This window comes from Myotis nattereri (assembly GCF_964212035.1).
Source record: "Myotis nattereri genome assembly, chromosome: 16".
Classification (NCBI taxonomy): domain Eukaryota; kingdom Metazoa; phylum Chordata; class Mammalia; order Chiroptera; family Vespertilionidae; genus Myotis; species Myotis nattereri.
In genome coordinates, this window is record NC_138091.1 from 9998180 (window position 1) to 10020153 (window position 21974).

Genomic DNA, 21974 nt, shown 5'->3' on the forward strand with positions numbered 1-21974 from the left:
AGATACTAATCTGCTCTTGCCTTTCAAATATCTCTTCAGATAGAAGAGGCTGAGCTACTAGCACTGTCCTTCCCAGCTTGATCCTTGTCCCACACCCGACCCTTGTATGGGACTGCCATTGCAAACCTCCGCTGGCAATGATGTCCAATGCCTATCTTTAACTGCCTGGTCTCTACACTGGAAGTGCTTATGTCATTGCAAATCTTCTCTTTAATCTGGAGTAATAACCATGAAAACAACAACAGTAGCAGTGACACTGGTCTCACACATTTGCTTTAATCCCAGAAGGTAGCTATAATTTTTATTACCTGCCTTCCTCTCTGCCATCTTCATCCAGGTAGCTTATTCAAAACCATGTAGTTCCGAAGTCCCAGAACCAGTGTTTGAACCTCGTCTTGTCTGAAGCAGAATGGTCTCAGTGTGGTTTCAAGTCTCTTCTCTGGGCTGCCAACATTTACAAGGGCATTTTGGCTGCAGGGACAAGCTGGGTAGCTATGTTAGGCAATAGTCTAGTACAGTAATTTTTCCCAACTTAGCAGCAATATGTCTTTATTAATTATTTTGAAAAATTTCTAACGGCCATGTGCACCCTTATGTTGTCATTCCTGAATGGATCATAAGCCAGAGTTAAAAATAAAGATCTCATGAAATAAGTAAGTTATTTTCATGTCATTTTTTATTTTAAAAACTACACACACACTCGCATTATTTCTTTACATGTATTTCAATGTATGAACATACACACATATGAACATCCTAATGAACATTGATTGCCCGGCTGCCAGAAGAGTGATCCCAATGATAATAATGATGATGGTGACAACGGTACAACAATTAGCATTTATTGGGGGCTAATTATGTACTAGACAATCTCCTAAGTGCTTTGTGTATGGTAGCTCATTTAATCCTCACAAGGACTTTACTAGTATGAAGTAGGAACTGTTGTCTCAATTTCCTAGTTGAGGAAACTGAAGTGGAGAGGATGAAGCAATGTACCTGTGTTCACAGAACTAGTAAGCAGATGAGCTGGGATCCAAACCCAAGAGTCTGGCCCAGACCCCACACTTTTCCCTCCTAAGCTGCCTCCTAGACACATGGGTGGGTATGTGATTGAGATTGGAAGTCCCCAAGTACACTCTTTGTCCCAGTGAAAATTTTTCCGCTAAGGAGTGCTTCCCTAAAGAGGTTTCTGATTAGCGTTCTCAAGCAGCTAAATAACTTAAATTTATATTAAATGCTTGTAATTTTACTTCGATGATGAGTTAAGAAAATGAGTGTAAATATATTCACGATCATTTGATTATAGCCACCTTATAATCGAACAGCTATAACCATAAGAAGTTACATCTAATTTTATATTCACAAATATTTAAAAGTCACTAAATAACAATACCAATTGAAGCTCAACACCAGGCTACACAATATTTTCTCCCTTTAAAAATGGTCCATATATTATTTAAATTTGACTAACACTATTCTCGTTCTAGAAATGAGATGACCAGCTCTTTCAGAATATACAGCAACTGCCTCCACAAAAGCAGCGCCAGGTTTAGGAGATTTACGGTAAAACCACCTTTCCTAGGACTTCTACTGGCAGTTTCTGGGAGAGCTAAGCTTCCCATCCATCTCAGAGGTTTGCTTTTCCTCTGGGAGATGTTTATAATAGAAAAGCATCATTTGGGATATTTATCAGCTTCTCCTGTCCCTCTGCTGTTTGGTGGGGCTGACCACGGGCAAGGATAAAATGAGCTGGTCATCTCAGGATCATGGACAACATGGAATCAAGGCTCAAGACTGTCCCCTATTTTCGCTGTGAGAAGGGAAATGAATCTGTGCCCGTGTGCCAGAGGTGTGAAACGTGCATCCTGGCTAGGAAGGTCTTCTCCACCAAAGAGTGGTTCCTAAGGGTCAGTGAGATCGCTCAGAGGAGGTTTCTAGTGAGCATTCTGGGACAGCTGGATAGCTTATATTTGTTATACTATTTTCAAAACATCCTTCAGACCACACAGGGGAAGGATTTCATCTATACCAGGTCCCGAATCGACCTCAGCAAGCAGGAGGGGGACATCATGAAATTCATGAACCAGATGCTGGATAGGACAATAGAGCAGAAGATGAGGGAGATATTGTGCTGGTTTGGGAGCAGCACCCACCGGACTAAGGCAAATTACACACTCTTGCTGCTGCAGATGTGCGACCGGAAGTTACTACTCACTGCTGCCAACGTCATCAAAGTCCTGTTTCAGAGGGAGCAGGATACCATTTTAGGTAAATGAGGCTACAGGTAGAGACCAGAGGGCCTAGAGACCAGGGAGCCAGGCTCCTGGAGTTGGTAAAGGAACTACAGTTGTGGACCAACTTAGGTAGATTGGAGTTTTTCTGAAGGCAGAATAGAGTCCTTTGCCCTCACACCCGATCCTTTTTCCCAAAGGAGAACTTGCTGAATGTAACTTCCTTCTAGAAAATCGTCAAATGACAAATGTAGGAGGGTGTACCGAACTTTTAACTGTGAAGCCTTTAAAATGGATTTCTTTTCCCTTTGGCCCAGAAATGGCTAGTCTGTGTGTCTATCACTGAAGGCTGGTGTGATTCCTTCATCAGTGAGCGAGAGATTGGACTGGCCTTGGGAGGCATGTGAGGGGGAAGCTATAGAATTGTTTTGCCCTTTACCCTTCACTGTGCAGAAACCAGGCCAACAGGTCAAAACCTAGAGCTTTATTTTTTCACTCGTTCCACTATGTTCCTTGCTTGCACATAAAATCTGGCCTTGAAGTGGAGTTTATCCAAGGCTGGAGACAGCGAAAGGGCTAAGTAAGGCTAGCACAGTTCTTAAATTTAGCTGTATCAGCATCCCCAGTAGGGCTTATAAAATCACAGATGGCTGGGTTCCTTCAAACCTCCTGACTCAGCAGGTCTGACAAGTTGCACTTCCAACAAGTTCCTAGCTGATGCTGATGTTGCTGGCTGGGACTTCACTTTGAGAGCCATTGACCTAGTGTGTTGGTGAGAAGATCTTGGAAATGTTTGGCCAGCTCAATCAGGGAAGCAAAAAGAACCAAAAAGAAGGCAAGAGGTAGATTTCTCAGGGGTCCAGGAGTGAAAGGTCCAGTGTGGGGAAAGCACAGGTTTAGTGAAGATAAGAGCAGGCTGGGGGCGAGCTATCAGGTGAAGGAGTTTCAGAGTTTGAGGTCTTGAAGGATGAGAATTCCTAATGTCCATGAGACCTTACTTGTGGTTATAATTGTAGACTAATGGAATCCAAAAGGATTTTTAAGCTAGGTGAACTATGGGCAATTAGGTCCCGAGATATGCCACTTGGCTTCTTTGTGCGTTAGGGAAGTGAAAGAATGATAATCTAAAAGGAAGAAGTGATGAAAAAAAAATTAGTCCAGCTCCTGGATTTCATAGATAAGGAAGCCATATTTCAGGGAATCTGAGTGACTTGAACTGGGTCACCCAGCCAAGGGGGTTGAAAACCAGGACTCCCTTCCTGAGCATCTCCCACTGTGCAGTGCTACCCCTCACCACAAGGGAGGGCAAACTACCGCAGGCCTGGCCTTTACATCCACATGCACTGCTCTGTGGTTTACTCTCAAAGGTTTTCATCACCCTCCACAGCAATTAGCTACATATATTAGGGTCGAGCCCAGTTACAGGATGTGCAACCTTCTCCTTGTCCTAGAGGAGCTTCTTTCGTAAAAAGTTAATTTTTTTTTTATTTTGACAAGGATACTTATTCATTCATACCATTGAAGAAAATTAAGCTGGAGCTTCAGAAAAGCAGTCCCTCTTTCAGCTCTTTCCCACAGCCCTCTCATGCTCTCTCCTTGTAAAAGAGCTCTGATAAATTTTGCATTGTAGGTAGGCTGGAAAAATCTAAGTAGGGGCCTTCTGTGACTTTTGCATAGAAACTCAGAGGCCCCAAATGAAAATAGACATAACTGGCTTGGCCCATTTTATGTAGATTTAAAGGAAACAAGTAGAAATTAAATAATTTACTGCCATTATTTTTCCCCACACACCTGCTTAATGAACAACCTTGTCTTGATCTTTTGTTTTTCAGAACTTGGTCAAGACCCCAATCTTATGCTTTTATTTCCTGAGAAATACTACAACCCCCAGCTTGATACTTCAAATGACTACTGGACAGCCAGAACCAAGAGCACATCCTTCCCTTTGTCCAAAGATTCAGGGGGAAAAAGCTTTCTTAAAAATGTTGGGTGGGAAGCATCTAATACTGGTAAGTTGGCTTGTAGTGAGAAAGCCAATAGATATGAGATTGGGCAGCTCCAATGGAGTTGGAGGGGCTGAGAGGGCAATAGCATCTGGGGATGACAGATTTGGGGAATTAACCTTCATTTTTCACTTATGCTGTGTTGGAATCTCTGGGAAGGGGAGAAGCAAGGATAAAATCAAGGATAATATGACCAAAAGTCTCTAGCAAGGTGCCTCTGAGAGATACCTGAGACTAGAGATCAGAAAGGAAACTCCCAAGGGCTTCTTTGGAAGCCTCTCTCTGTCCCAGGCTAAGTCCCTTGTTTAGCCCCTGGCCTGTGGCATGGTTGGCACCCCTAGAATTCAACCCACTCTTTTTTTTTTCTTGTTTAAAGTATTACAAATAGTAGTACATATGTCTCCTCCCCCCCCCCACCCCCCATTAACCTTCCCTTGGTCTCCCCTACCCCACAGCACTCTTTCTGAAAAATGCAATGGCTGTTTTTGCAGCACTGGATTCCTTGAACAGGAAATAGAAGCAGTGGGGGATGTGAACCCTGACCTCAAGGCCTTTCTAAGTTGGACAGCAAAGCAAGACATATATATGAAACAATGACAGGAAATATAACACATAGATTCTAAACCATTTTTATATAGAAAATTTGAAAAGTAGATAGAATCTATACATATATATAAAAAGCCAGTGACCGGAACACCATAACTACCTAAACAACCAGTTGCTATGATGCCCACTGTGGCCAGCGAACCAGCCCAATTGGGGGTAGGGCTGGTGGCCAACCTCCCACAGCCCCTCCCCCTGGCTGCCTTGCCCCTGATCGGCCTCTCCCACCCCGATTGAGGGTGGGTCAGTCAGGCAACCCTCCACGGCCCTTCCCCCACTGCCAGCCCTGTCCCTGATGGGCCCACCCTACCCCAATTGGCCCACATTCTTCCCCCTGTCTGGCCCTGCCCCTGATTGGCCCCCCCACTTCAATAGGGGGCAGGGCTGGCCAGCCAAACTCCTGAAGCCCCTCCTCCTGCCCAGCCCCACACCAGATCGGCCCCTCCACCCCGGTCAGGGGCAGGGCCAGCCGGCCAACCACCCATGGCCCTTCCCTCAAGCCGCTGGCCCCCAATGGGCCCCCTCACCCCATTCATGGGTGGGGCTGGCCGGCCCACTGCCCACACCCCCTCCCCATGGCCAGACCCACCCCAGATTAGCCACCACCACCCCAATTGGCCCAAGGCCCCTCCCCCCAGCCAGCTCTGCCCCCGATTGCCCCCCACACACACACACCAGTCGAGGGTGAGGCTGGACTGCCAACCTCCCATGGCCCCTTCCCCAGCCACTGACCCTTGATCAGCCTCCCCCACCCCATTTGGGGGTGGGGCCCACCAGCCAATCGACTGCGGACCCTCCCCCCAGCCAGCCCAGCCCTGATTGGGCCCTGATCTGGGCTGGCTGGCTGGCCAACTTCCCACCATCTCCTCCTCCCAACAGGCCTGGCCCCAATCCACCAATTGGGACCGAGCTGGCTGGACCCCACCCGTGCATGAATTCATGCACTTAGGCTTCTAGTAGTATAATAACTATTCACATAACTATCACCAAACTTCAACAATGATCAACGTCTTACCAATTTATTTCATCCATTTCCCTCTTTTAAAATTGTTTAAAACACTTCCTTAATTTGAAGGAAATTCCAGATGCCATTCCTGAGCAGGGCAGGCTTTGAAACTACAGACATCTCCTTTAGCTGCGAAGGCTGGAACGTACTTGCATGTTTGGTTAGGGAGCTTCTAATTTCATTTTCACCGAAGAAATGAAAAAACTCCAGTAGCCTAAGGGCAGACTCTGATGAGTTCTGGCCTGGAATTACACAGAGACAAACCATGTTCCTTTCTCTGGCTTGGTTCTAGAGGGACAATGGAGGAGTTCGCTTCAGTGCATTTCCGAGATGAATAGGCTATATTCCGGAAAAGCTCACATGCTCAAGGCAGGGTACACCTCCTCCAATCTGTTGGTTGACATGGATGTTGTCAGAGACTTGTCTTCTGGAGCCAGCAAATACCGGGACTTCATCCGTCAACTGCCCATCCATATCTCCAAGTATATTCTAAGTATGCTGGGATGTATTGGGGATTTCTCAAGAGTCTTCCCTTTGCAATCCAGTTTTATAGGGTCCCAGGTTTATCTATTTCCCCCCAGGTATGCTTGATAAAAGCACCCTGAACAGATGTGCCGCTGTGAGCCAGCACTGGGCTGCACTGGCAAAGAAAGTCAGGAAGGACTTCTCGATGCATTCGTTCATTCACAACCAGATCACCTTACTGCAGGTACTCCTGTCGGGAGGGGTGGTCTGCAGACTGGCCTCACTTCCTCGTGGAAACTGGCTGACAGGAGCCTTTCAGTCCACTCAGTAGACCCTTTGAATGGCCTCCTGTTCCATTTTGCTGCTTCACAGGCTTCAACAGTCACTTCCTTTTTGTGTGAACTCCCCATTAATCTATACCATTGTGAGTGCATTGAGCAGGGAGAACATGTAGAAACCTACCAGGAAGAGAAAGGCAGAGCCTTGGGAAATTATGTGAAGCAGGGAATCACCTCCCCACCCCTGCCCCAACGTGTGACCCCCGGCCCAGAGAGCTGCATTGTGGCTTAGGCCAGTGGTCGGCAAACTCATTAGTCAACAGAGCCAAATATCAACAGTACTTCTTCAAAATAGACTTGCCCAGGCCGAAAACCGACTTCTGCGCATGGGCCATGAAGTTTCAATCGCACTGTACGTGCACCCGCACGTGGTATTTTGTGGAAGAGCCACACTCAAGGGGCCAAAGAGCCGCATGTGGCTCACGAGCTGCAGTTTGCCGACCACGGGCTTAGGCAATCAGGAAGTCATGTGTATGTTTCTAGGTCAGCCTGACACAGTACACAGATGTCCACAAGGCCACAAAGTCTATTTGTGAGTTAAAATGCAATTTTCTCTGGCATTTTTACTTTTTTTCCCCCCCTGAAGCCTAATTCAAATCAAGGATTCTTGGGAGCTACGATTTTTTCCTAGCAGAGACAGATGAGAGAAGAGGAGAAGAAGCAAGCATGGCGAGGCAGATCATCCTCTGGAAAGCTGGGAATGGCTGACCATCTCCTTCTGGCCTCATTCCAGAGTATCATTATCCTCCTTAAGCCAGTCTACACACCCTATTGCCTTACTGGCCAGGCCCAGGCCTCCCTGAGTCAGAGCTTACTCCTCTTTCAGATCTTGCCAAGCACTAGTTTAACCTTCCTCTCGGAGAGAGGAACCAAGAGTAGCCATTTTCTGTTTTTTCCCCCAGGGGTCCTACACAAAGGGAATAGATCCCACCTATGCCTGCAAGCTTTTCGTCCCAGTTCCTAAAATGACAGATGACATAAAGCGCATACGTGCGAAAAATCAGAAATGGAAACTGAGAACGAAGGTGGGTTCTGAGGGCATCGCGGGCAAGTAACTGTGAGAGTCATCTCTTACTGGCCAATGAAGGCTGAAGTCCAGGCTCAGTCCTTAGATATGGTATAGGAAATGGGAAGATATGGAATATAGCATATGGATATAAGATATTGGAAGTGATATTCCCGAAGGAAGACCAGAATTCCGTGCTATGTGTCCTTCAGCTTAAGTTACTTCCTTTCTTTAAGCCTTAAATGCCTCATGTATTAAACAAATGGACTGATTTGGTTGTCCTCTCAGGGTTTGTCCTTACTTCAAATCCCATTGCTATGTCCCCAGAACCAAGCCATCTGGTGCAGAGCTCAGAGCCAGGAGCAATGTCAGTGATAGTTGGGATTTTTTTCCACACCCATCAGTCCATGCATCTAGAGCAGTGATGGCGAACCTTTTGAGCTCGGCGTGTCAGCATTTTGAAAAACCCTAACCTAACTCTGGTGCCATGTCACATATAGAAATTTTTTGAGATTTGCAACCATAGTAAAACAAAGACTTATATTTTTGATATTTATTTTATATATTTAAATGCCATTTAACAAAGAAAAATCAACCAAAAAAATGAGTTTGCGTGTCACCTCTGACACGCGTGTCATAGGTTCGCCATCACTGATCTAGAGGTTACAGGAGTCTGTGGCTCTGGAATGAGAACAGGAGGGCCAGTCCAGAATGTCCAGGGTCCAGAATGAATTAAACTTTCTCACCTTTCACGTCCAGGTTCATTCTGATTCTAGGATGGAAGGGGAGAGTTACTTAACCATACATCTCCCTATCAAATCTTAGGCAATAATGAAGAGCAGATGGAAGACCCTGAACTCTATGTTCTACCTATCCAGGCATGGTTCATTCCTAGAACCATTAGATTACTACTTCCTCCTCTTTGCTCGAAGGCCTTCTATTTTGAAACTATTCAATGGGTCCTAAAAGAATATTTAATGAGGGGTGGTCAGACTGTAACTTCCCATAAGAAAACTGCATTATCAATTATAAATTGAGAAAGAGAAGTGTCCAGAGAGACCATCTAGTTCATATGTCTGTAGAGGCCAGACAGGGCCCATGAATGAGGGAGGTGGTGGTGTAAGTAGTAAAGGACGGTAGAACAGTGATGGGTTAAGCAGCGGTTCTCAACCTGTGGGTCGCGACCCCTGCATATCAGATATTTACATTATGATTCATAACAGTAGCAACATTACAGTTATGAAGTAGCAACGAAAATAATTTTATGGTTGGGTCACAACATGAGGAACTGTATTTAAAGGGCCAGAAGGTTGAGAATCGCTGGGTTAGAGGGTTCACTTCCCATCTAAAGGGGCCAGTTGCTACTCAGCTAGAGCTAATTATTGCCATGGGAGACTGTGAAGCTCAACCTAGGCCACCTGAACTTTTGAGAGAAGTTAGAAGCCTGAATTATCATGTGACATTCTTTGCTTTTTTAAATTCTGGCAACTAATTAAAATCATTTTTTTTTAAATATGGGCCAAGGCAAATACATTTGTTTACCTCATTTGACTTGCAATTTTTTAAAGCTTTGAGTTGGTCCATTCACCCATTCTATAGATAAAGAAACTGAGGCACAGAGAGTTTCAGGATCCTAACCGGCAGAATAACAGGCAAATAGAAGTGAAATGCTGATCTGCTCTTCCCCAGCGTGTTGCTCTGTTGGGCATAATGAAACTAACATGCTTCTTCCTTAGGTGAAAGAGCTATAATTGCCTGACAAAAAAGAACCACCCAGACAGTGTTATATATTTTAGAAATGTATAATTTAGGAAAAGAGAGACGATGTGGAGGCCAGATGAGGACCTGTGAAGCAGTGAGACAAAACAGTTAAGGGGTCTGCTAGGGAAAGGTGGAGGTTGAGTGCTGCTGAGGGGTGCTGATTGCAATGGGTACTGAGCTCAAACAGTGTGCCAGGAATGGTGCCTAGGGCTTTGTACACATTATGTACTTGATATTCACCATAGGCCAGGTATATAGCTTCAGTTTATGGATGTGGAAATGCAGGCCACGTTGCTGGAAAACTTGCCCAAGTTCCCATAGCTGGTCAGTGGCAGAGCTGGAATTTAAACTCAGGTCTCGTTCCTCCCAATGACTCTACCATGTAGATTCTATCTAGGTTCTCAAAACTTAATTGATGAGGAAGAGCCAAGGAATTCCAACCCTACAGTGAGAAGCCAGGGAAGCCTCATTTAATTCAAGGCTGCTTGGACTCTGAAGAAAAGGCAGTTGGACAGATTCTTCAGAGGCTTGTAGGTGAATATCACTAGTTGGTTAAGATTAAAAAGGAGAGTAAGCTGAGGAAAGCAGCCATCCTGAGGAAGAGTCTACAGGCATGACGACACCTAAGGTTTGGAAGGAGACTTAGGAAGAGGTGTCCCTAGGTCTGCCAGATGCAAACATGACAGTTTGGTCTTCTTTGCTTTCGTGACAAACTCACCCTGTGTTTTGGTTGCCTGGTCGTGTATTATTTTCTGCTTTTGGATGGGGGAGAGTATGCCTGAGAAGAAGCATGGAACTTTCATCTGTGCCAGAATTCAGCATGCCTGGCAGGCAATAGCTGCTCAGGAAGTATGTGATTAAGGGAGGGAGAGAAAAAAAAATAGGGAAGAAAGGAGAAGGAGGGAAGAAAAAAAGGAAGGGAGGAAGGGAGAGAGGGAGGGAGGGAGGGAGGGAGGGAGGGAAAGGGAAAGCAAGCACCTCTGCTGAGGTTGGGTATATTGATTTCTCCTCTCTGAGACTCAGATACCTCATCTGTAAAATGCTGAGAACACATGGTAGGGTGAATGATGTACTTTGTGAGGCAGCTGTAAGGAGAAATTAAGGTTGCAGATGGATGAAAACTTTGAAGGGCAAATGAAAATAGAGTGTGTAACAGTAATTTCACACATTGCAGTTTCCATGAATATACTTTGTACTGTTAAGTATATGTAATGTAAATGTGAAACCCTACTTCCATGAAATGGTTGGTCAAAAGGGACCTATGCCTTTATCTGTGAGTATACCCTCTGTGAGCTCATTTTTTTTAAAAGTTGGGCATCAGCAATATTGAAAGTTCATGGAATCAAAATGCATATGAAACACAAAGAAATGGGAGAAGAGTTAGGACCTTGGATTCAATATTTTCTAACGTACAGATTACCTTGCTGCCTGCTCCTTGGCCCTTCCCCATGACCACGTAGCAACAGCCACAGCCTGAAGAGGAAGAATCCATGGGCACTTGTGTCCATGCCAGGGGAGACTCGCAGTGGTTCTCAACCTTCTTAATGCCGCGACCCTTTAATACAATTCCTCATGTTGTGGTGACCCCCAATTTCATTGTTACAAATTGAACATAATTAAAGCATAGTAATTAATCACAAAAACAATATGTAATTATATATATATGTTTTCTGATGGTCTTAGGCGACCCCTGTGAAAGGGTCGTTCGACCCCCAAAGGGGTCGCGACCCACAGGTTGAGAATCGCTGCTCTAGGGGCTACAGGGGTAAAGTTGCCACTGTACTTTGACTCCAAGTGTTCCTTTGTTAGAATGACAACAACTTGTGGACAGCATACCAGAATCAGGAAACCCAGCAGATCCAGATGGAGGAGAGAAATGTCTTCTGTGGGACTTACAACATCCATATTCTCTCTGACACGTAGGTACTAGGGTCTGAATCTAGGTCTTCAGAGATCCTTAAATACTGTCATCTTAGGATTCCCATGACCCTTGTTCACTTGGAAAGGCAATCCTTCCTCATCTCAAGCTCTAAATTAACGTGAGAATAGGTGCCTGATGCTTGCGCCATTATCAGCAGTGAGTGGGGGATATTTTCCCCTTACACATTTTGGGTATACTGACCAACAAATTTATGCACAATTTATGTGCATAAAATCTTTATTTTTTGAAATATTTTTATTGTTTTATTCTAATTTCAGAAGTAATATATGCTTAGTGTGTGGAGGGGGGGGAGGGGAGTCCACCAAATGCCAGAAAATGTATAGATAAAAGCAAAGATCTCCTATAATCTTGTCTTCTAGAGAAAATCACCATTAATACTGGTGTCTATTCTAGAATTTTTTTACAAAGCTGGGGGCTTGGCCAGCCTGCAAACCTCCCCCAAAAGGCCCTTGGCGCCTCGACCAGGCCAGCCACACCCCCCAATGGGGATCCTCACCCCGATGGGGGCATGGCCAGCCTGAAAACAGCCCTCAGCCCCTCACCCAAGCTGGCCATCAGCTCCTTGCCCAGGCTGGCCATGCCCCCCAATGGGGACCCCCACCCCAAAGGGTGTGTGGCCAGCCTGCAAACCACTCCAGCACCTCACCCAGGCCACACCGCCCCTAGTGGGGAACCCCAACCCAATGAGGATGTGGCTGGCCTCCAAACCACCCCAGGCCCCTCGCCCAGGCCTGCCCTGCCCCCCAGGGACCCCTACCCTGATCCAGGACCCCCTTCAGGATAGACCAGCCAGCCCTCACCTGTGCACCAGGTGTCTATCTATACTATCTATACTAATAAAAGGGTAATATGTTAATTAGATTGGAAGGCCTTCCAGACAAAGCCAAAATGGTGAGGCAGAGGCGGTTAGGGGTGCCCAGGCCAGGAGGGGAGGGCAGTTTGGAGTGATCAGGCTGGTGGGGGGGGGGGCATTTGGGAGCAATCAGACCGGCAGGGGCAGGGAGTTAGGGATGAGCAGGCCAGCAGGGGGAGCAGGGGGCAGTTAGGGATGAGAAGGCCAGCCGGGGGGCAGTTGGGGCAAGCAGGCTGGCATGCAGAGTGGTTAGGGGTGATCAGGCAGGCAGACAGGTGAGCAGTTAGGAGCCAGGGGTCCCAGATTGTGAGAGGGATGTCACTATGGAATCGGGCCTAAACCTGCAGTCAGACATCCCCCGAGGGGTCCCAGATTGGAGAGGGTGCAGGCCAGGCTGAGGGACACCCCCCATGCACAAATTTCGTGCACCGGGCCACTAGTGCTATACATATTTCTGTAACACACTCCAGCAAAATACTGTGGCTATCTTTCCATGTTAAATATGAAAATAGTATTTATGATAACTACATAGTGTGACATCATTTGGATTTCTGTAAGAAGACCCTTTAATAATCAACTTTCTGCCATACTTTAGGCCTAGGATTTCACTCTTCATTCATAAGGTTTTGTGAAGGCCATCTCTATTTTATTTTTGGCTGTGAGTCACACTAACAAATTGCATATTGACCAGTCCTTAAGGGAAAGGCAGAGCAGATAGGAGACAGGCAAAGTTGACTTTTTATGAGTGGTATGGCGATAAATACTCTTTAGAAAAGATGGTGCCTGGTTGAGCTCAAGATATGACAAATGCAATGAGAACAAAATTGCTTCTCATATTTCGAGTGACCATACATCCCTTTTTACTGAAACAATCCCACTTTACTCTGATCCTGGGGTAATTGATAATAGTGTCCCCTTTCAAGGTGAAAACTATTTGGATAATAAATTATTTGGTCATCCTGATCATATTTTATCTACTTACTAATAATATTATGACTGGAAAATTAATTCAACTCACCTTTTTTTTTTTAATCAGACTACAAGCTCTTTGAAGTCAAGGTCCATATCTTACTCGTTTTTGTATCCCCCATGGCTCCTATTAGCTCAGAACTTGGAACTTAATATATGTTCATTTGATATTGGTTAAGAAAAATTAAAAAAAAAAAGAAATAGTGGTATATGCAGTGGGTATAGGGCTTCCCAACTGTGTTCCTCTGAGGTTTTCCATGAAAAAAGGTTTCTGTGGTTAAATAAGTTTGGGGAATACTGCATACTCTATTCTCCTATTCTCTCTCTTGGGGATTTATCATACATTAATTAGCAGATTTTTTTTTTGGTAGTTTTTGCCCTTTGTCTTTAGGTTTTAAATTTACCCCAAATGGATTTTTTGTTATGCTATGAGGTACTGTCCTTGTTGGAAGGCCTTGACTTTTCGTATACTTGCAGGTGAAACCACTGTGCTAGTGAGTTCCAGGCAGGACACTAACTATCTTTTCATGGATCAACCTTTTTCCTGGCAACTCAGGTGGGACAGAAATAGAATCATCCACTATTCTGGGGGAGATGTGGTAGCTGTGTCATCCAATCGGAAGATCCAGCTTCTGGACGTCTTACAAGCAAAGGAGATCCCCGTCCAGTTCCGAGGCCACACTGGGAGTATCCGTGCCCTCTTCGTGTGTGAGGAGGAAAACGTTCTCCTGAGCGGGAGCTATGACCTGAGTATCAGGTGAGTAGGCCAAGGAGCTGTGGTTCCTCACAAACCCCGGTTTGTGGAAGAAAGAAGTGCATATACTTTTTCCTTTTTGTAGTTATTGAAAAGTTTTGTAGTTATTGAAAAGTTATCCTAAATAACTGTGGGACCTCTAGAACAGTCCACAGCATTTTGCTTTTTTTGGCAAGGTAAAAACCAAGAATTTGTATATTGTTTAAACTTTGGATGAGATAGGCTTATAACAATGATCAGATCTACTAGTATTTTCTAGTTGAAGACTGTGAATCAGAAAGTATATTTTTAGCATTCCTAGATGAAGGCCAAATTTATATTTCCTTTTATAAATTCCTTCAGGGAAAGTATTTTTTGTGGATTTGAAATATTGTATAGAAGTAAGATAGTGTTTGAAATATATATATATATATATATATATATATATATATATATATATATAATTTTTTTTAAAGAATATAAGAAGGACCATTGTACTCATTACTCAGGCCAAGAAATAAAACATTGTTAATCTCCAAATCCAATTATGTGCCTTTCCCTTATTGCTTCTTTCTTCTTCCCAAACAGAGGTAATGTTATTCTAAATTTTATACTAATTATTCCCTTATATTTTTATAGGTTTTTTATAGGTTTATTTATAGTTTTTCTACCTAGTTATATATCTCCAAATATATTTATTACTTTGGTCCATTATTGAACTTAACATAAATGGAACTGTTTTAAAAATTCATCCATATTTGATTTCTTTTTTTTTTTAAATATATTTTATTGATTTTTTACAGAGAGGAAGGGAGAGAGATAGAGAGTTGGAAACATCGATGAGAGAGAAACATCGATCAGCCGCCTCCTGCACACTCACCACTGGGGATGTGCCCACAACCAAGGTACATGCCCCTGACCGGAATCGAACCCGGGACCCTTCGGTCCGCAGGCCGACGCTCTATCCACTGAGCCAAACCGGTTTCGGCCATATTTGATTTCTTACATTGAACTATGATTTTGAGATTCATCCATACGATGTAGGCAGCAATAATTAATGTATTTTTACTGAGATATAGTGTTTTATTGGATGAATAGATCTTAACTCATTTATTTATTCTGTTGTTAGTGGATATTTGGATTGTTTCTAGGTTTTCTATTCTTTCAAGGAGAGCTGCCATGGGTGTTCTTGGATTTGTCTCCTGGTGCCTGTATATATGAGTTTTTAGAAAAAAAAATTTATTGGGGGTATAATTGGCATATACCATTTCTGTTTTAGGTATAAACAAAACCCATCACCACGAATAGTTACAGTTTTTTTGTTGTTATGATGAGAACTTTTAAGATCTCTCTTAGTAACTTTCGAATATATGGCACAATATTGTTAACTGTAGTGCATGAATTTCTTATCTTTATTTTTGACAGTATTGCAGGTGTACTCCATTTCCCCTTACTTTGCACCCAGCCATGCCTCCTCAGGTATTCCTCACACTATTGTCTGTGTCTATGGGCTATGCATATATGCATATATGTTCTTTGGTTGATCTCTTCCAATGCTCCTCTGATATCTGTCAGTCTGTTCCATGTAGCCATGCCTTTTGTTTGCCAGTTCATTTTGTTCATTAGGTTCCATATATAAGTGAGATCATGTTTGTCTTTTTCTGACTGACTTATTTCACTTGGCATAATCTCTAGGTCCCTCCATGCTGTCACAAAGAATAAGAGTTCCTTTTTTTATAGCTACATAGTATTCCATTGTGTAAATGTACCTACCACAGCTTTTTTATCCATTCATCTACTGATGGACACTTGGGCTGTTTCCAGATCTTAGCTATTGTTAATGCTGCAATGAACCTAGGGGTACATATATTCTTTCTTATTGGTGTTTTAGTTCTTTTGGGATATATCCCCAGAAGTGGGACCTCTAGACCATACAGCAGTTCCACTTTTAATTTTTTAAAATTATTTCTTTCTTTCTTCCTTTCTTTCTTTCCTTCCTTCTTTCTTTCTTTCTTTCTTTTAATATATTTTATTGATTTTTTTGTAGAGAGGAAGGGAGAGGGATAGAAAGCCAGAAACATCGATGAGAGAGAAACATCAATCAGCTGCCTCCTGCACACCTCCTTCTGGGGATGTGCCCGCAACCAAGGTACATGCCCTTGACTGGAATTGAACCCGGGGCCCTTCAGTCCACAGGCTAACGCTCTATCCACTGAGCCAAATCGGCCAGGGCTTATTCTCCTTTTTGAAGGGAGTACATCTATAGCAAGTATATTTAAGTATCATGCTTGCTGTTACAACTTTGATTTATAAATTTATAAAATCAAAAAATTTTCTTCTATTCCTATTCAACAAGTGTTTATCAAACACATTTTCCGTATGTATTTAGAAAAACAGCCTGGACACATGGTCGGCCATGTTGCTAGAGATGGAAATTCAAAACATGGGTTTTTTTTAGACTACTGGGACATGGTCAAACACACTGTATGTGCATAGCAGGCTCTGACAAACAGGTAAGGCCATAAGACACTTGGGAGTATTAGAAGAAAATCTTCACATTCGAAGAATGTATTATTATTAATAATTATATTTTATCATTAATCATATGTTATGCCAAATCTAATAATAACTGTATGAGCCAAGTGCCATTATTATCCCATTTACATATGAGGAAACTGAGGTACAGAGTTGTTTATTAAATTTTCCAAGATCACACAGCTAGTAAGTGATGGACCTGGGCTTGGACCTCAGGCATCCTGGCTCCAGAGTCTACTAACTAAGCATTTCCCTGTGACCTGCCACAGAAATAACCTGGCTGAAGTGGAAATTTGTTATAATGATAGTTAAGAGACCTCAGGCAAGCCTGTTTATTAAACAGCAGTGTGACACATACATGTTTCCATATATCTATTAGATTCGCTTCAGAAATATACATAAAATATTTTGGATCTGCATGGCTGTGGTAATTCTTCTATTTCTATTCTTCTATTTCAGCAAGTGTTTATCAAATATATTTTCTATATGAATTTAGAAACACAACCTAGATACATGGTTGGCCAAGTTGTTAGAAACAGATATTCAAAACATGCTTTTTTTAGACTCCTAGGACGTCGTTAAACACACCGTAGGTGCGTGTTGGCTCCGACAAACAGGTAAGGCCATAGAACAGTTGGAAGATCAGCTCTACCAGTGAATCAGTGACATGAATTTTAGGCCTGGTGGTCATTCCAGGAACCCTTCCACCTATTACCAAGTAACAGTTATCGAGCATTTTCTACACATAGGTTACTATTCTAATGTCACATGCCTTACCGTGGGGTTTCTCAACTTCAGCGCTATTGACATTTAGGGCTGGAGAATTCTTTCTGTGGAGACACTCCTGTGAATTGTAGGAGGTTTAACAGAATCCTTGAACTCTGTACACTAAATACCAGGAGCACCTCCATCCCCGCTTGTGACAACCAAAACTAACTTCAAGCACTGTTAAGTGTTCCCTGGGGTAGAAATCACCCTGGGATAATAATCACTGCATTTGTGAATTTAATTCTTCACAAAAATCCTATGTGGTAGCTATTAATATTATCACTTCCATTTTATCAATCAGGAAATGAAGCCTACACAGAAATTAAGTGGCTTTCCTAAAGTTACACCTAATAGGTACTATAACTGAGATTAAATTCCAGGCCTCTGAGCCTGATCAGGAAACTTTTCTGCCTCACAACTACTTTTTGATCTATAGGAACACTGTACAGTATGAACCCTTGGGTCCTAAGAAAATCTGAAAAACTTTTTTTTGGCCTAATTCCTGCAGATACTGGGATCTGAAAAGTGGGGCTTGCATACGAATCTTCACTGGCCACCAGGGGACAATCACTTGCATCGATTTATATAAGAAAATGCTCGTGTCTGGAGCAAAAGATTGCCAGGTGAAAGGTGAGAGGAAATGCCCTTAACTTTCTAAGAAGTTTCCCCAAATCCATAGGTTGCCAAAATACATATTTTGGTCATTTCTACAGGCATCCACTTTTTTTCCCCCATCCATCCACCCATCTATATACCTATTGATCCATTTCTTTGACAATTGTTGGTTGAATATGTACAATATGATAGACACTGTGTGAGGTATTAAGGAAATAAAATGAGTATGATATGGCTCTTTCAATACAGCTTTTTATTTCCTCCAGAGGTTCATCATTTCCTAATGAAAATAGATATATAAATACATGATGGGGAATATAATAAAATATGTGACCAATAACAACTGCCCCTTATTGAGTACTGACTTTTTGACTGTGTTAGATGCTTTATTATTTAACCCCCATAAGAACACTATGAGGTGGATACAGATGAACGATCCAAACTCAGAGAGAAAAACAATTTCCCCTAAATTAAAGCTGCTGAGTGGTAGAGTGTCTGACTCTAAATCATACACTCCGAACCAACATGCAGAGTTCTATGGGACTGTGGAAGTAACAGCAGGAGGGAAAGCAGCACGGACAGGATGCTATTTAGTTCCAGAGATAGCGAGAGAGAGTGGAGGACATTCCAAGTAGAAGGAACAGCACAGGCAAATCCATAGAAGGTTGAAGAAAATGGTATATTCAGGGGATTTCCCCTGGCTGGTCTGGCTGGGTGTAGTGTGGAAGATAATTTGTTTGTGGCCAGATTATCAAAGACCTTCTGCATCATGGAAGGAAACTGAGCCTTATCCTATAGGGCATGGAAAGCTACTAGTACAAATGCATCTTAAGCTGAGGAGTGACATGATCAAATGTGCTTTTAAGAAAGATAACTCTAGTGATGGTGTGGAAGAAGGATCTGGAGGGCAGTGACCACGTGGAGATAGGGGACAAAGTGAGACACTACTCAGTCTGCAGACTGTGGTGTTTTTTATAGTATTGGAGAGCAGGCAAGCGTGAAGAAACGCAGAAGGTGCGAGTTTACATTAAATGGCATAGACTCCCTGAAGGGAGATGTCTAGAGGGGGGGTTGGCAGGACTTTACCACCAATTGGATATGAAAAGTGAGAAAGATAGAAGCGCAAATGATGAGGCTAGAATTTAAACTCAGGCCACTGGGGATATAGAAGTGTCATTGATGTAAATAGGATGTAAATAGGATGAATAGGGGAATAGTAGTGATACCATTATAATAATCTGGTTATTAATTAACAGAAACGTAGTAAAGGGGAGACTAAATAATATAGGCATGCTATTTATACAGCTTTGCCAGAAAGCTACAGTTTAGCATTCTTCAAGTCTGTTCCCCACAGATCAATGGGTTGAAGGGACTAGACAATAGGTGCATGCCCAGTAAGGTCTGAATGATTTGGGAAGATGCTTACCTGTCAGTCACAACTGGGAGTGAGTCAGTGGACAGAAGGGTGTGAAATCTGAGACACTTAACTCCAGAACAAAGGGAATTCTCTCTCTTGGCTCTTGTGCTCTGGACCTACTGTGGCTGGGGACTCACTCCCTGGAATTCACCCATGTGGCTCCCAGCCATGTGGGACCCACATGATGGACTAATGGACTAACAATAGTTTAATACTATATCAGACCCAGCTCCACCCTGGAACGAAAATTCTGGACACTGACAGTGTTATGGGTTCTGCTGGAGGCTCAGCTACGTATTTTCCAGGGCTGGATTAAGAGACATGGGACTGTGCAACCCAAGAAATATAATTTCATGCCAGTAAAAACCACCCTTTCTCCCATGTGAGTCTTAGAAAATTCCTCTCTAAAGATATTGTAAGAACCCCACCTCCATTAGTGACAGGGAATTGTAACCTACCAAATCTTCTGGCAACAATAGGGAAGAGTGAGGAATGGAGGAGAAGGTAATGGCTTCAATTTTGAACATGTTGAGTGTGTTAGGCAGAATAATGGCTAACCAAAGATATTCATGTCTTAATTCCCAGAAACTATGACTATGTAACTTTGTATGGCCAAAGGGACTTTGCAGATGTAATTAAGTTAAGGACTTTAAAATTAAGAAATTATCCTTGGTTTTCAATGTTGGGCCATCGGTAATCACATGGATCCTTAAAACTTTATTGTCTGTGATCAAAAGGAGATGCAACTATGGAAGAATGGCCAGAGAGATGTATTGTTGCTGGCTTGAAGATATAAGAAGGAAAACATGAGCCAAGGAATGTAGGTGACCCTAGAAAGTGGAAAAGGCAAGGAAGTGGATCCCCTCCCTCATAAAGGAACACTGCCCTGCTGACACCTTGATCTTAGCCTTTTGAGGTCATGTCAGATTTCTGTAAAATAATAAGTATGTGTTGCTTTTAGCATCTAAGCTTGTGGGAATTTGTTACAGCAGCAATAGAAAGCTAATAAATTGAGTATGGGATTCCCAAAGTTACCCAGGTGAGAATTGCAGTAGGAAGATGCATGTGTGACTACACCAGTCTGGAATTCCAAGTATGTTGATTTGGTGGTTATCAATAATAATGAAAGATGGAAGCCTTAGGTATGGATGAGAAGTTCCCTGCAAATCCAGAGGAAAAAGTGACAAGAAGAAAAGCAAGGGACCCAAAAACCACATCATATTAGGGGTAGGTGGAGGAAAAAGATGTGGAAAAGGGAGAAAGAGTGGTGACACATGCACAAACACCCAGACCTGCTTAAGATACTCCCTACCTTTTTGCCCTCCCCGACCTGAACGTGTCTTGTTGCCATGATTGCTTTAAGGAGTAGAGCAGAAAGGATGAAAGGGTGAGGGTCTGAAGATGCAAGGGCAGACAAGGCCTCAAGCTTGAGAGAATTCTGTAAGACCACAGGCAGGACCATAACTAGGGCAAGGGGAGTTAGGCCCTTAACTCATGTATGAAACTTGAGGGAGCACCAATAAAACCACAATAACCAAATTACACATTTTAATGCAGTATGTAAAAGTCAAAATTAATACACAAGATGAAAAAACTATCAAAAGATCTCTCTTATCCTAACCCTGGCCCTGCCAGGAGCCCCTGGGCTCTTTCCATCTGCCTGGGTTACCAAAACCCAGGAGAAAGAGACAATTGGAGACCTGAATGGTAACCCCCCATGTTTTAAATTCTTTAAATCAGAGCCCCTTCCCAAGAATATTTTAATTAACATTTCAAGTTTCACAGATCCTATATAATAAAGAGCTAATATGCAAATTTTTGTCACATTGTCACACCTTAATGGCTCAGACACTCAACACGGGGGAGAGAGGAATGGGTACCAGCCAGGCTGTGGCCCAGGAGAGGGAAAAGCCGCCCACCCCATGGTTCTGGGAGCCTGTGGCTGTGGCCCGGGTGAAGCTGCCCTCCCATGGTTCCCTGCAGCTGCAGCTGGCCCAAGCAAAGCCGGCCCAGTCCTGGGTGCCTGTGGCCAGCCAGAGGAGGGAATCCTGGGTCCCAGGTGTGGGGAGAGGCAGAGGCAGTTAGGGGAGATCAGGCAGGCAGGCAGGCAAGCGGTTAGGAGCCAGCTGTCCCGGATTACGAGAGGCAGTCGGACATTCCCCGAGGGGTTGCGGATTGGAGAGAGTGCAGGCCAGGAAGAGGGACTCCCCCATGCACAAATTTCGTGCACCTGGCCTCTAGTCTAATTTAATAAAAGAGACAGTATGTATGTAAAATAAGAAAAACATACTTACAGTTAATCTGGTAACCACGGTTAAGAGCATAGGCTCTGGATCCAGACTCCCTGGGTTCTAATCCCAGATCAATCTGCTCACCGCCTGTGTGATTCAGGTTACTGAACCTCCCTGTGCCTCAGTTTCCCCATCTGTATAGTGGGAAATAATAATAGTATTTGTCTTGTGAAGATAAGTTAATACATGTCAAGCATTATTTGAATGATGCCTGGCTCATTGTCGGTGCTATATAAATATTAGCTGTGGTCATTTTGTCTTAGGTTATTCATTCTGTTGCTGGGGAGGTACACTGTAACATGAAGCTGACTGTAACATTTTCATCCCTGAATTCATGGTTCACACTTTCAATTTTTACCCTTAAGCTCTGTTCTCCCATTTATTTTCATATCCACCCATCTTACAGTACCCTGAGCTGTTGCTCTAGCACCATCTATG

The 21974-nt window shown here is 43.4% G+C and overlaps 1 protein-coding gene across 1 annotated transcript in view; it reads left to right on the forward strand.

Moving 5' to 3' along the window:
- Positions 1-1766: 1766 nt before the first annotated feature.
- Positions 1767-21974, forward strand: part of FBXW10B (F-box and WD repeat domain containing 10B) — a gene marked incomplete at its 5' end in the record, with an annotated part of 44977 nt that continues 24769 nt past the window's right edge. Inside the window, 8 exons of the mRNA XM_081110149.1 lie at positions 1767-2268; positions 4064-4240; positions 6136-6336; positions 6425-6552; positions 7549-7671; positions 11223-11332; positions 13734-13934; positions 17722-17843. Of these exons, the coding sequence (XP_080966275.1) occupies positions 1767-2268; positions 4064-4240; positions 6136-6336; positions 6425-6552; positions 7549-7671; positions 11223-11332; positions 13734-13934; positions 17722-17843 (1564 nt within the window). The remainder of the gene's footprint in view (positions 2269-4063; positions 4241-6135; positions 6337-6424; positions 6553-7548; positions 7672-11222; positions 11333-13733; positions 13935-17721; positions 17844-21974) is intronic.